At 44.6% G+C, this 14,549-nt stretch overlaps 1 protein-coding gene across 1 annotated transcript in view; it reads left to right on the top strand.

Moving 5' to 3' along the window:
• Positions 1 to 14,549, top strand: part of RETREG1 (reticulophagy regulator 1) — a 149,875-nt gene that overhangs the window by 43,874 nt on the left and 91,452 nt on the right. The window contains exon 3 of the mRNA XM_062211865.1: positions 4,625 to 4,655. Within this exon, the coding sequence (XP_062067849.1) occupies positions 4,625 to 4,655 (31 nt within the window). The remainder of the gene's footprint in view (positions 1 to 4,624; positions 4,656 to 14,549) is intronic.

Below are 14,549 nucleotides of genomic sequence, written 5' to 3'. Positions count from 1 at the left end.
CTGGCAATCCTGCCTGGGTGGGAAAACAGGCCCGCTTTGTAGGAGGTGGCTGTCTCCTCCCTCCCTAACATGAGCTGGAGTCCAGGGTTTAAGCTGTTACAGATTTATCACCATGATATCTTGTGGCTCTTCTTTAAATCTGGTTTATATTTTAAGCTTTCACAGTTTTTCAGCTAAATCATGGTATACACCATTTCCAGAAAGATTGCTTTGTATTACTGCGTGTCCAGGTTTGAAGCTAATTCTGTCATGACAATGTTCTGGCAAGGTGAACACATTTATTTTTGTGCGATTTGTGCTTTCCTTGAATCTGCAGATTAGATTGTGTTCTTGGATGCACCCTTCCTTCTCTCCCTCTCTTCCCCTCTTTACCTTCCTATTCTCTGTTTCAGAGAACAGACACCTAACTCCCTCACTTTTCACCTTAAAGGAACTTGGTATCATCCTGGATGTTTAAGTCTTAAGATTTTATGGTTGGAGGCTGGCAGTGCATGAGGGTTTTGTCAAGTGTTGCTTGGATTGGTCCGTGAGGGTCCCCTGTATTGCTTGCTTGGTTCTTAAGTGAGAGAAGAGAGCCTGTGTTTCTCGAAAGAGCTTTGTGACATCTTCATTCCCTAGGCCCTGCCTCAGTGGGATCTCAGAAGACAGCCATTTACAAGTGCTATAGCAGCCACTTCAGTTTGGTAGAGGGGCCAAGAGTGAGAAAAGAACAGTTGTTAAGACTTTCCACTTCATGTCTCTGGACCTGCAAAGGCCTTCAGCTTTGGGGAGTTTCACTCCTTGGCTTCATAGTCATAGGAATGAGGGCGTTTTATATTCACAGAGTGCCAAGATTCAGGCCTTTAAAAAATTAAGGTTGTGGAGTTGAAAGAACATTGGCCTAAGTGGTCTAATTCTTCCTGAGCAGGTTTGCTCTCTTTTCTTGTGGTGAGGAGCCACAGAGTAGAGTGTGTTAGTCACCTGTGGCTGCAGCAAATTGCCACAGACTTGGTGGCTCGGAACAGGAGGCAGTTCTCTCGTGGTTCTGGAAGCCATTAGCCCACTGGGCCATGGTCAAGGTGTGGGCAGGGAGCCCCTCCCTCTGGAGGCTCTGATGAAGGATTTGCTGCCCGCCTCTCCAGCGTCTGGTGACTGCAGGTGTTCCTAGGCTTGTGGCTGTATCACTGCAGTTCCTGCCTTTGTGCTTGCACTACCTCCCCTGTGTCTTTGTCAGATCCCTTCTGTCTCCCTCTTAGAAGGACCCTGTGACTGCCTTTTGGGCCCATCTGGATAATTCAGGTTAATGTCCTCATCTCACTTCTTTAACCAACCCACACCTGCAAAGACCCCTTTTCCATATGAAGTAATGTTCCCAGGTTCCAGAGTTAAGACCTGAGGCCCTGGAAAGCTATTCTGTCCGCTCTACCATCTGAGCTGCTTTATGCACAAAAGTGGGAGAAACCATCCGCATACACAGGATTGTACGGGGTCAAATGAAAGCATAAGAAAGAAGTGTCTTTGGCTCAGTGACAGCCCCCTCTGTTCAACTGACAGAAAATTGGGTCAGCATGAGGTTTGTTCACTCAGTGGTCAAGCTGCATTGAGTACCTCTCTGTGCCAAGGGTGTTGTAGTGCTTCCAGTGGGGATCCAGACACGCAAACCTCCGTAGCCAAGTGGAGCCCTCACACTGTACCCCGTAGGGCAGGACTGTGTCACAGGCCAGCCTTTCTTTCGGGGTGACATTGCTCTGAATACGGTGTTGCTACTGCTTGAGAAAAACAGGAGAAATGGGATTCATTACCCTGCTTTCCCAGAGTTCCCTTGTGCATGACTGAAGAAATACTGCTGCGTGCTTGGTCCTCTGGTCTCCAGTCTTTTGGACAGAGATGCACTTGAATGTGGAAATAGTTGGCAGGAGCCTGACTCTGGGACCTTTCAGTGAAAGGAGCTATTGCAGCAAACTAGTCCCAGGAAGGCACAGATTTAGCTTCAAGTTAGATCCTGATGCAATTATGGTGACTCCGTGGCTGCAGTCAGCTAATAGCCACCACAGTGGCAACCACCAGAAGAGGACGGTGAAGTCATCAGGGGCTTACTGGGTGGCTCTGCTTCCTTCCCACATTTTTGGCTAAATATATTAAACCTAGATTGTTAAGAATTTAATTGTACCTCTGCCCCCAATTATCCTGCTTGTTTTAAACCTCCGTAGCAGATGTTGAAGTGCGCAGTGTTAACTGTGCACACTTGCACAGCAGAGCTCCCAAATTGCAGCCCTGCACCCATTGAAAGTAAGTCCCTCTGCCTCTTCCTGCAGCCTCCCCAACAACCATTCTGCATCTGGGAGTTTGACTACTCTCAGTTATCATCTGTGATACCATCTTAGATGCTTCCTATGAAATAGATGGCAAATAACTAAAATGCAGAGTACTATCTTGTGAATTACTTTGTGAAACCCATGGGAGCCCTTGTGTGTATTTGGTGAGTCTCTGGTCTGAGCTGCGCTAGCTGTCAAAGATTTCCTCTCCCTTATCGTTGGGTGTCTTGAGTGTTTCCCTGCGTTAACTCCTTTGGGGAATTCTTCTATAGAAAACTCTTGCATCCCTCAACTTGTCCTTGACCACCTTTTCCTTCTCTCATCCTTCACTACTACCTTGTGAACAGTAGGAGGGCTCAGGTGTCTCTGCTGTGAATGCGCACTGTCCTTATGCCACGTTCTGTGCAGTCAGGTTGCTGTTGAAGATGGAATCCATAGGGATTGTAGCCCATGGACTCTAGTCCTTTAGGCACCCTCCTTGTATCGTTACAAGCTTGGCTTTCTGGTGGCCTGGATTCTGTCACCTTCCAGGTAGCTTCATCTTTGACCTTAGCCTTTGGAAGTGCTGTGCTTCCAACACCTGCGAAGTCTGAAAGTCAGTTGTTAGGGTGCCCTTTGTGTATCTCTCCTTGACCCTTGCTCCTGTTGAGCCAGATCTTTTGTGGCTATTGGTTTGACTCATCTTCAGCTTGGCCTCTTGTCATTTGCACATTCCCAGCTCCAGTGTTGCTCTGACTCCCCACCCTATGTGTGGCCCTGTCCTGGTCTATGCTCAGAGGTTACGGAGATGCTCTCCTCACCATTTGAAACGTCCTTGTTCTCTTCTCCATCAACCATAGTCATTCCTCCAATTTCTAATAATCAAGTAAGCAAGCAAACATATGTTCCATACTGTTCTACCTTCTTTTTATTCTTGGCCTCGGTGTTGTTAGAAAAATGTTATATGACAAGGGGAGTAAATGTTTCTAAAATGTCGTCCATCCAGTTTCCCAACTTGAGTTGATACCTCACTATTATTCACAACTTCATGGGTCCTTTTGAGTTGTTTTCTTTTTATATGCCACCTAACTCCCAAATTTTGAAGGAGCTTATAAGGAACATAAAACACAAGACTGTGAAAGAGGACTAATAGAGGAACAGAAGACTGACATAGTAACTATGATTGCGCAAATGATTTATCCACATGCTTACTGGCAGCCAAGGTATAAGAGGAAACCAGATTAATTGCACAATTCAAATTGTCTGAAAAATACAAAGAAACAATTTTGAGAAAGTTTTTCCTGGAAGTAAATGTTAAGAATATTTATCACATGGATCTTGATTTGGGATATTAACGAACATAAGGAAGATCTCTTTGGCCTTTTGTTGAAGACCTTCGGCATTTTGTTTGATGGAACATTTTGTCATGATCATTAATCATATTGAACGTTGTTAAAGTTGGGAATCTTACATCAAGACACGATCCAATAAAGGTGGTCACTGGAGAATTAGAAAGTCGAAGAGATCTAGGTATATATAGATTGTCTGTGGACTTCACTTGAGCCTGGGTAGAAGCTGAAAACATCTAAAGAATAGATAATAATCCTCTTTCTTGTCTTAGTTTTTATTTTGTCAGCTTCAAGTCAAGCCTCATCTCAAATGCCACATCTATTATTGGCATTTTGTTCAGCAGCTACATTTTCTCTGTCCATGAACTACTTCTTCTTTTTTTAAGATGTATTTATTTATTTGAAAGTCAGAGTTACAGAAAGAGGGAGGGACATGGGGAGAGGTTCACTCTCCAAATGGCTGCAACAGCTGGAGCTGGGCCGATTTGAAGCCAGGAGCCAGGAGCTTTTTCCTCGTCTCCCACAAGGGTTCAGGGGCCCAAGCACTTTGGCCATCTTCCATTGCTTTCCCAGACCATAAGCAGAGAGCTGGATCAGAAGAGGAGCAACTGGCACTCAACAGGCACCCATATGGGATGCCAGTGCCAACCTACTACGCCACGGCACCCGCCTCAGATTTCTACTTCTTAGAGAGTTCCTGTACTACCTACCTGAGTCATATTTACTCAAGTGCATATTTTGTTCACCCTGCTCGACAGTAAAATCCCCAAGGCATATATTCTAGAGCATTCCATTTCACGTGATGTGTATTCAAGTGTTTTGCATGTGGTAGATTCTCAGAAAGTATTTGTGAACTAATTGTCCAAAGTATGCACTGTGTGATTTTTAATCCTCATGTTTAAAGTTCTAAGCATTCCATATGAAAGAGAATGTTTAGAAGTTGAGAACCCTCAGGAGAACAATACCTGGTTAAGCCTCACATTTTCCTTCTCCCTGTTGCAGGTGCACAGTTGTGGAGAAGCCTCAGTGAAAGGTAGGGAACTTTCTTTCAATGTGGCTAATGATGGGTGGGGGGTGGCAGGTGACTCAGCCTCCAGAATGTATCGCCGAGATAATATGTTGGTGACAAGGACCTGAATCCTTTAGTAATTTAATAATAAGAGTGGCAAAGAAAAGCGTCGTCAAACTGAGGACAAGGATAAAATTATGGCTCCTTCTAGGAGATGGTTTGTCTTATGCTGTAGTATTGGGCAACTTATGTTTGTGAGAGTCTCCATGTGTGAAGATGTGGAAGTGAAGAGAGGGAGGTGTTTTCGTTTGGGGTTTCCTTTCAAACTTCACTTTTGGGGAGCTGTCATGGGAGAACAGGGCCTCAATGAGTTGTAGCACTCAGTGGAATGTTCTGAAGCGTCAGCCTTGCAGTCATCAGAGGACTTCGGAGTGTGGGGAGACAACGAGGAGGGGCTAAGAGTGAGGATGTGGCAGATGTTGACTCCCTGCTGACTTCTTGTCCAGCCAGAGCAAACATCAGCTCCGGTTTCATTTAGCCTCATCCATCCTGCTGCAGAGGAGCTGTTTCGAAGGGGAGGGGAAAGAGCTGAGGTGGTTACCAGGGGAACATGATTCACTTCACCACTGAGCATATGGGAGATGGAAAAATGAAGGAAGTATGAGGATTCATATTCCACTAACATGAATTTTTTGCAGGAATTGAGTTTTGAAAATTATTGTCAGTACTTTATAAAGGATGGTTGGGGTGCCTGATATATCAAAGTGGACATCAGGAAATGAATGCATGGAAAGGAAGTCAAAAGGATGCCATGAAAAGTCCTATGAGAAAAAGCACTCATCCCCGCCCTGTTCGCAATTTACTCTTTCATTAGCATCTTACATCACTGTGGTACATTTGTTGTAATTAAAGAAGCAATACCTGATATTGTTCTTATTAATTGAGGTCCACACTTTATTCCCTCGTTTCTTCTTTTCTTACCCAATGTCAGTTTTATGTTCCAGGACCCCCCTAGGTTGCCACATGGCACTTAGCGGTCAGGTCAACTTAGGCCCCTCTTAGTGGAGACAGTTTTCCAGGCTTCCTTTGGTTTTGTTGACCTTGATGTTTTTGAGGAGTGCTCACTGTAGGACCACCTACAAATTCCTCTGCTGTTTTTCTCATGAGTAATCTGAGATTTTGTGTTTCGGGAGGTAGACCACAGAGGTCAAGTGCCATGTTTTGCACCCACTCTTTTTTTTTTTAAGATTTTATTTTATTTGAGAGTTAGAGTTACAGACAGTGAGAGGGAGAGACAGAGAAAGATTTTCCTTCTGTTGGTTCACTCCCCAAATGGCCGCATCGGCCGGCGCTGCGCCCATCCGAAGCCAGGAGCCAGGTGCTTCTTCCTGGTCTCCCACGTGGGTGCACCCACTCTTGAGAGTACCTGCCACCAAAACAGCTATGACTGTAGATCCTCACCTTGGTCCCCTGGCTGAGGTAGGATTTGTCAGGTTTCTCCAAACTGGTTCCAAAAGAAGACCAGAAGAATCTCTCTGGGAAATCTAATTAAGATCAGAAGGCTGCTGCTGAGGCCATGGCTGGAGAGAGGGAGTGTTTGTTAGAGGCATGCAGGCCGCTCTGCCATGTGCCTGCCCCTGGCCAGTTTGGGGCCTGTGTTCTGGTCCTGCCTGTTACACATTTGCTGCACCATCTTGGGTCAGTGTCTTAAGCTTTCTATGCCTGTTCCTATCTGTCAGCTGAAGAAGTTGAGGATTTCTCTCTGATTGTGAGTGGGGGAAGGTGAGACCATGTGTGCTAGTATAATTTCAAAAGCTTTGTAAAAATAGCACTTGGTGCTTTTAGCCTCAGACAGCTTTCAGATTTAGTAATACTTGGTTTGGTCAGATTATCATTTCCTGCTGTGGTTTGAATGTAAATCCTAAAATTATTGTGTAGGAAACTTAATCCCCAGTGCAATAGCATTGGGTGGTGGGGCCTTCATGGGAGGTGCAACTTACAGTATTTGTGTATGTCTTTCCTATTAATGTCCTTTTGTGTTTTTGTTGGACTTCTGGCACTTTTAGTGTGATTTAATTTACGTTGTCCTCTGCAGTTTCCAACATCCATCACATTTAGGTGTGAAATTAAAATATTTGTTCCTGGAATTTTTTTCATGATGACTCGGTGTGTTGTGTACAGTATTCCTTAGCAATGAGTAGGGCCTGTATTTTGGTGGTGAAAAATTAAAACACACCTTCAGGATAAAGGACTGATAAGCAGATCTTTAGAGGCAGAGAGAAACACTGTTTCGCTCAGGGGAGCCATGTGGAGTTAGGGTCTTTTCTCTTCCAGGCTCCCAGGTACTAAGCCCAGAAGCCTCCCTTGGCTACAGGGAGGAGACAGCCTGTTCTCACTCTGACGGCACAGCCGGGGTTCCCAGGTCACTCAGCAAGGGTTAGTGTTTCTTCTTCCAGCATTGTGCTGGATCAGTTTTCCGTTTGTGCCTGAGCTCAGAATAAGCCAGGCCTTCCCTCTGTAGGGTTTTAATCAGTTCATGTAGGGAGCATCCAGAGCCTTAATTTTGAGGTTAAAAGGGGGCTCCAGTAGTGGACCACTCTTCACTCCCAATGCTCCTGAAAAGCTTTTCAGTGGAGAGGAGTCTCCCTTCTTCCTCCTCTGCAGTCCCAGTGGCCCCTTACTTCACAGATTCCTATTTGCTCTTTGGGAAGATTCACTTTTGTCAGCTAAACTGAGCTTAAAGTGTTTCATTTGAGAAGTAGCATGAAGGTGATGGCATATATGGCTCCTCTTGTGTGTGTGTATAGTTCCTCTGGACATGTAAAGAGCGTTCAGAAAAGCTCATGAATGTTATACTGAACAAGTATATAATGATAACAAAGGTCTGATTCCCAATGGTGTCATTAACAATAAGAATTAGATCATCTTCATTGGATATTGGTACCTGGAAAACTCATTGGCGAAAGGCTGTTTCTCAGTGGGTGTGTTCCAAGAAGGGCTCATGCTTCGTCCATTTATTTAATAATCACTAACTGTACAATAGGTGAGTCGGATTTATACAGAGCTGTCTATCAACAGAGCCAACTTAACATTGTCAATGGTCTGTTTCTAGTACTGAATTGAAACCTGACCCCAGGAATAATAATAACTTTCTATTTTCTGCACCCAATTGTGGAGGCTGATTGCATAAAACCCTCTGATATCAATGAGAAAGTACACACATTTCCTTTTTCTGTGTGCACAGCACCTTTGAAAAACATTACATCATTTTCAGTTTGATCATGTTTTTCTAAGCAAGTATAAATTAGAAAGAAATATCTTTACCTACATATAATAATCATTAAAAACTTTTTCTTTACAATTTTGTAAGATTTATTTATTTATTTGAAAGGCAGAGAAAGAGAGAGAGATCTCCCATCTGCTGATTCACTTTCCAAATGGCTGCAATATTTAGGGATGGGCCAGACAAAGCCAGGAACAAGGAACTCCACTCTCCCATGCAGGTGCAGGGCCCAAGCACTTGGGCCATCCTCCACTACCTTCCCGGGCCACAGCAGAGAGCTGGACTGGAAGAGGAGCAACCGGAACAGAACTGGCACCCCAACTGGGACAAGAACCTGGGGTGCAGGTGCCACAGGCGGAGGATTAGCCTAGTGAGCCTCGGTGCCGGCCTAATCTTTGGAATTCTTTTAAGGTTTTATTTATTTGAGAGGCAGAAAGAGAGAGCATGAGAGCTCCCATCTGTGGATTCACTTCCAAATGCCCACATGGCCGGAGACTGAACCTGGGAGCCAAGAACTCCATGTAGATCACATCTGTCTAGATCTCCCATGTGGGTGGCAGGGCCACCATCGCTGGAGGCATCACTGCTGCTTCCCAGGGTCTGCGTTAACAAGAAGTTGGAGTCAGGGTATCAAATCCGGCTACTCTGCTGTAGGAGGGGCCTCTTAACTAGTGGTTTAATTGCTAGGTCGAGTCCATTCCTCGAATATATTTTCCCAGTTCTTTAACGGTCTTTACATTTTAACCTCAGGAAGCGGTTGTACTCATCATTACTCTCACTTTATTGTTAGAAAAAACAATTTTTTTTTGCCATGATAACTAAAATATTAGAAATGTGAACATTACAGCTGATGGCTGTGGGGTGGTCTGATTGACAGTGCAGCTTTTAAAAGCTCCTAGTAGTGTGCTGTCCACGGGAAGTGGCTGCTTGGGCCTTGCATTTGACTGGCACCTTCCACTGAACTCACTCCTGAGAGACAGAACCTGGAGTCCGTAGAGTCCGTCTTTCTAGAGCCAGCAGGGATTGGCGGGAGAGTCACGGGCATTCCGCCTCTAGTTTGGTCACATCGAGGGAGTCGCTCTCAGTCTGTCTCTCCCTCTTTGTCTCACACCCACTCTGAGCAGAAGCAGTTGTGTGGTCCCAAATCCTGGGATGAAATGCCCCTTTGTTTTCTGGGCTACTAGATAACTGCTCGTTCAAGCCTTCTTGCTGGCTTTGTTTTCTTCAAGGTTGGGGGAAGCTGGTGGAAAGGAGGAGTAGAAAGAGGAGCCAAGGTTCTTGGTTGGTTGTAAAAGCCATGCCCTGATGTTGAGGGGCTCCCTGGGCCCAGAGTGAACTGGAGTGTTCAACTCAGAGATGCCTAATGCGTTCCTTGCTCTCCCTGTTACGCCACCATGAAAAGGTGACTCATCCAGTGTCACTAATTGTCTTCTCTGAGAGATGCAAGTCAGTAAGAAGACTGTGTGTGCGTGTAAAATATCTATCACTCATATCATTCTTATCACAATTGCACAGACACGAGGCAGGCATTTAGTCTAGTGGTCAAGATGCCTGCGTCCTGTGTTGGAGTGCCTGGGTCTGAGGTCTGGCTCCACTTCTGCTTCCAGCTTCCTGCTGATGTACATCTGGAAGCAGAAGATGGTGGCTCAAGTATTTGGGTTCCGGCCACTCATGTGGGAGACCTGGATTGAGTTCCTAGCTACTGGCTTTGGCCCTGTACTAACCCTAGCTGTTTCAGGCCTTTGAAGAGTGAACTAGTGGATGGGAGCTCTCTCTGTCTCTGGCTCTCTCTGGCTCTCTGCCTCTCAGATACATAATATGAAACACACACACGCACACACACACACACACACGAGGAATTGCAGAGTAACGGAACTGAACTCCAAAACATGTAAAAAGCATTAGTGGGCCAGCGCCGTGGCGCACTAGGATAATCCTCTACCTGTGGCACCGGCATCCCACATGGGTGCCAGTTCTAGTCCCGGCTGCTCCTCTTCCAGTCCAGCTCTCTGCTGTGGCCCGGGAGGGCAGTGGAGGATGGCCCAAGTGCTTGGGCCCTGCACCCGCATGGGAGACCAGGAGAAGCACCTGGCTCCTGGCTTCGGATCAATGCAGCTCCAGCCATTGTGGCCATTTGGGGAGTGAACCAACAGAAGGAAGACCTTTCTCTCTGTCTCTCTCACTGTCTGTAACTCTACCTGTCAAATAAATAAATAAATAAATCTTTTTTTTTTTTAAAAAAGCATTAGTTACCTGATAGCTTTCTCATCATTGAAACTACTAGACTTTCCCATTTTAATTTTTTCCAGCATGCTTAAAGTGACCTCACAACTTGCACCTTGTCCCCTTGCAAGACTGGTACCTTGCTAATGTGGCATACAGTTTCAAAGCTGTATTTTCTTGTTTTAAATTTACCTAACATTTAAATTCAGATAGGGAGCCACAGCTCCATGAGTTTTAAAAGGAACTTTTTTGGGGGAATTTGAGTAAATAAATGAATACTACTAATACTACTAATACTAAAACTAATAATAAGATCTTCCTCAGAAAAAGACAGCCACTTTCATTCAGAATACACTGGAAGGCGCAGAAGCCCTTGTGCTTGGATCAGTCTTGGGCTGGAGATGCCTGGATAAGCCTGGGGGCTGAGCACCACTTTGGGAGTCTGTACCCTGCCAAGTAAGAACCCAAAGAGGCCTTTTATTCCTTTTTTCAAAAATAATAATTGAGCACAGTTCAGCAGTCATATCTTGCACAGTGGAGAGTCAAAGCCCTTTTCTTCCTCTCCCTGAGGAAAGAACGGACCCATTCATTGACTGATTGCAAGCCCTGAGCCAGGGTGCTGGGATTCGATCTGAAAGTTTCTCCAAGTTCTCCATCCAGATTCCAATCTGTTGTGTTAATTTTGCAAGATGTACTTCAAAAATCCAACCCAGTAAAGGCACACAGGAGACGAGAGACCTAGTGCAGGGTGTAAAGCTGTTTTGGAGGAAATGTTAGGCAGAACTAAGTTCACTGTCCCTTCACCACGTGTGGAGTACTGACATGAGAAGTTACTGATGGGGGCCAGCACCAGGGTGCGGGTGTGAGTCCGCCTGCTCCTCTTCCAATCCAGCTCCCTGCTAATGTGCCTGGGAAGGCAGCAGAAGATGGCCCAAGTGCTTTGACACCTGTGACCCATGTAGGAGTCTCAAATGGAGTTCCTGGCTCCTGGCTTTGGCCTGGACCACCCTGTACTGTTGAAACCATGTTGGGGGAGAAGCAGTGGATTCAAAATCCTTCTCATTCTGTGTCTTCTGTCCTTCTGCTTTTCAAATAAATAAAATAACTATCTAAAGCAAAGTTACTGATGAGTTGTTAAAAATGTCTCGTGCTGGGCACCTGAGGCCTGCCGTTTTCTCTCAGGAGTCACTAAGTGATGCTTGCAACACAGGTTCAGGGGAGAAGCCTCCCAGGAAATGGATGTGGGTCTTCATGACAGCACCAAACGTATTTCTTATGGAACTAAAAATGAAATGAAACAGGAAATACGTTTCATGTCCCACTTGCTTCCTTGACAGGGGCAGTCAATTTCCAGACCTGCTCTGGTTGCGTACCTTTCACAGGTAACATATTCTCCTTAAACTCAAGCAGATTTGTCAATTCATGGAAAACCAGGGATCCAAGGTCACTGCGGTCAGGAAGCAGTGGACGGTGACCCCTAAATGACTTAATACTCAGGACTCCCTGAGTGAATGGCACATAATATTATATTTTATTATAATTTGATTTTTGTTGCTTGTCATACATTTTTTGCATTTCTTTAAGTGAATGTAATTCTATAATAGTCCAATTTAACTTGAGTTCAATAAACTATTTACCCATTTTTCAGGGGACTACTTCATCTTTCTGTAATTAAAAGAATTTCCAGGGCAGTGCTGCTGCCTGGTAGCAGGTGAAGGTTGCAGCGCTGGTCATCTTATCCGGGTTCTCAGATTCTCTCAACCCCATGTTTCCAGGTTTGATCAGGGAGCAGATCCCAAAGGACTAAATATTTGAGAATGAATGAATTTCATTTATAAATACTTCTATATAAAATTATTAAACTAGACTAAGTGTTCATAGTAGCATTCTTATTCCCATAAGTTTGAATAACCAGAGAAGGAGGAATGATTGGTAGTTAACATTTCTCTTAACTCACCCTGGTCCATGTTGTGATTTTAGGAATAAACATTAAGACTTTGCAGGTGGTTAGAACTTATTTCCTTTATTTATACTTCCTGTTATTTGTAGTCATATTTGCCTAGTAGCATTTAAAAATAACTGATACTTTTCTTGGATTTAAAAGGAATACAGTACTACTGTAGAAAATTGGGTATTTAGGAAACCATAAGAAGAAAACCTAAATCTCTTATAAATTGATCTCAGAAATTACATTTTCTTTCAGTGGTGGGTTTATTTCCTCCCAGTTGTTTTGTGACATGGTGTGTGTATTTTCATTTGTCCTTTCAACAAATACCTATTGAGTGTCATTATTGTCTGGCCTTCTAAGCCTTAGGGAAAGAAAAAAAAAAAACCAGGAGGAGCAATAAACAATCAAAAAACCATTTCCTCTTGTAGTTTACTTTGAGTATGCTGGGAAATAAATAATTCCGACAGAATGTATTTGTTAGATGATGAGTGGTGTTTAGGGTACAGTAAACCAGATGGAGGCTGGAGACTGTTGATGGGGGCAGGGATAGTCCAGTTTCTATTGGGGTGCTCCGGATAGACCTGCTGAGATTTTTAAAAAGTGATTTATGTGTTTATTGTATTTGAGAGACAGAGAAGGAGAGATCACTGCCATCCACTGATCTGCTCCCCAAATGCCCAACGTGGCCAAGACTGGGCAAGGCCAAAGCCAAGAGTCAGAAGCGCAGTCTGGATCTTCCTGGTGGGTGTCAGGGGCCCAACTACCGGGCCATCACCTTCTGCCTCTTGGGATGTAACATGAGAAGAAGCTAGGATTGGGAATGGTGCCCGGTCTTGAACCCAGGCACTCAAAATGGGATGGGAGCATCTCAACTGGTGACTTAACCAAGTAGACCATTGAGGAAGCTTCTTGAGCAAAGATCTGAAGAAGGTAGCGTTATGAGTCCTGTCCGGCTGAAGAGCAGCTGGGCAGGGGGAAGAGCATATGCAAAAGCCTTGAGAGTGGAACTGTGTGTGAGGGCGATTATTGTTTCACACCAGTAAATTGTTGTTACGTAGCCATAGTAACGAGAATGAATGAAATGTTACATAGGCAATAAAGATAATGTGGTAGATAAACACTTGGAGATTTAAAAAATCATCTGTTGCTAATTTTTTTAAGATAAACTGTAGATTTTAAGTAAGTGCAGTGAGGTAGGCACAGTACTTCACAACTATTTGTGCTTGTTCATAATGCAGTTATCTCTGTGTAAAGGGGATGTGTTTTATTTTCCTGATTTTGTTTACCCTATTTCATTTTCCCTCTCTATAACAAACACCTTTATCATGAGGGGGTGACTGTAGGGAGGTGACACCCAGCTTCTGAGGGAAGCACCCCCCAGCCTTTATGTTCACACAAGTGCTCCAGCACTCCAGTTAGGAGAAGCGAGGCTCTGCCACAGCCCAGTCATTGGAAATGAAGAGCAGGGCCGAAGATCAGAGACGCAGACTGGGCTCGGAGGAGAGAAGCCAGTCTTAGACCACGCCGTCTCCCAGAACTGGGGTGAAGAAAAATGAGTTATGTCCAAAGTCATGTGATAATCTCTGAGGAGTGAGTTCAAAGTGCTTTTTTAAAAAAGTTTTATATACTTGAGACAGAGTGACAGAAAGAAGGGGAGACAGAGAGAGGGGAGAGGGGAGATCTCCCATCTGCTGGTTCACATCTCCCAGTGGCCGCAATAGTCCAAAGCCGGGAGCCATGAATTCCATCTGGGTCTCCCACATGGGAGAAAAATAAAGATCTGGAATCTCTGTGTATCATCCCAAATAGTATTAAAATCGCGCTGTCTTTTGCTTCAGATTACTGAGTTTCGGTCTCTGTACGTGCAGAAAACAGTGAACTATAGTGGGCATCATTTTCTCAGTGACCTGTCCCTCAGTCCTGTCGGTCGGTCTGGCTCTCCACCTACATATACTCCTTAGTTATATTTGATGATCTTATCTGATATGTTGGAGATTATATGCAACATAGACGTAAGTTGAGAAAAACAAAATGAACATGTGGGGTGGACATTCAGCACAGCAGTTAGGACACCACTTGAGATACCTGCATCCCATGTCGAAGTGTCTGGTTCAAGTCTAGCTAATGTGCACCCGTGGAGGCAGCAGGTGATGGCTCAAGTACTTTGGTGCCTGCTGCCCAATGTGATACCTGGATAGAGTTTCCATCTCCTGGCTTTGGCCAGCCCGACATTGGCTGTTGCAGGTGTCTGGGGAATAAACCAGTGGATAGAAGATCTCCTATCTATCTCTCCACCTTTGAGATAAAGTGAAAGAGAAATAAATGAATAAAAATGAATGTGTATGAACATATCCCCCAACCAGGACAGATGCTGTTGCATCTCCCTGTCCCTTCCTGGTACCTAAGGCAAGCATGATACTAAATATTGTGCTCTTTATTCCTTTACTTTAAAAGTAAATGTTTG

Source organism: Lepus europaeus, chromosome 15 (assembly GCF_033115175.1).
Source record: "Lepus europaeus isolate LE1 chromosome 15, mLepTim1.pri, whole genome shotgun sequence".
Lineage (NCBI taxonomy): Eukaryota > Metazoa > Chordata > Mammalia > Lagomorpha > Leporidae > Lepus > Lepus europaeus.
Note: the sequence above shows the minus strand (reverse complement) of the source record. Positions and strands in the feature narration are given on the sequence as shown.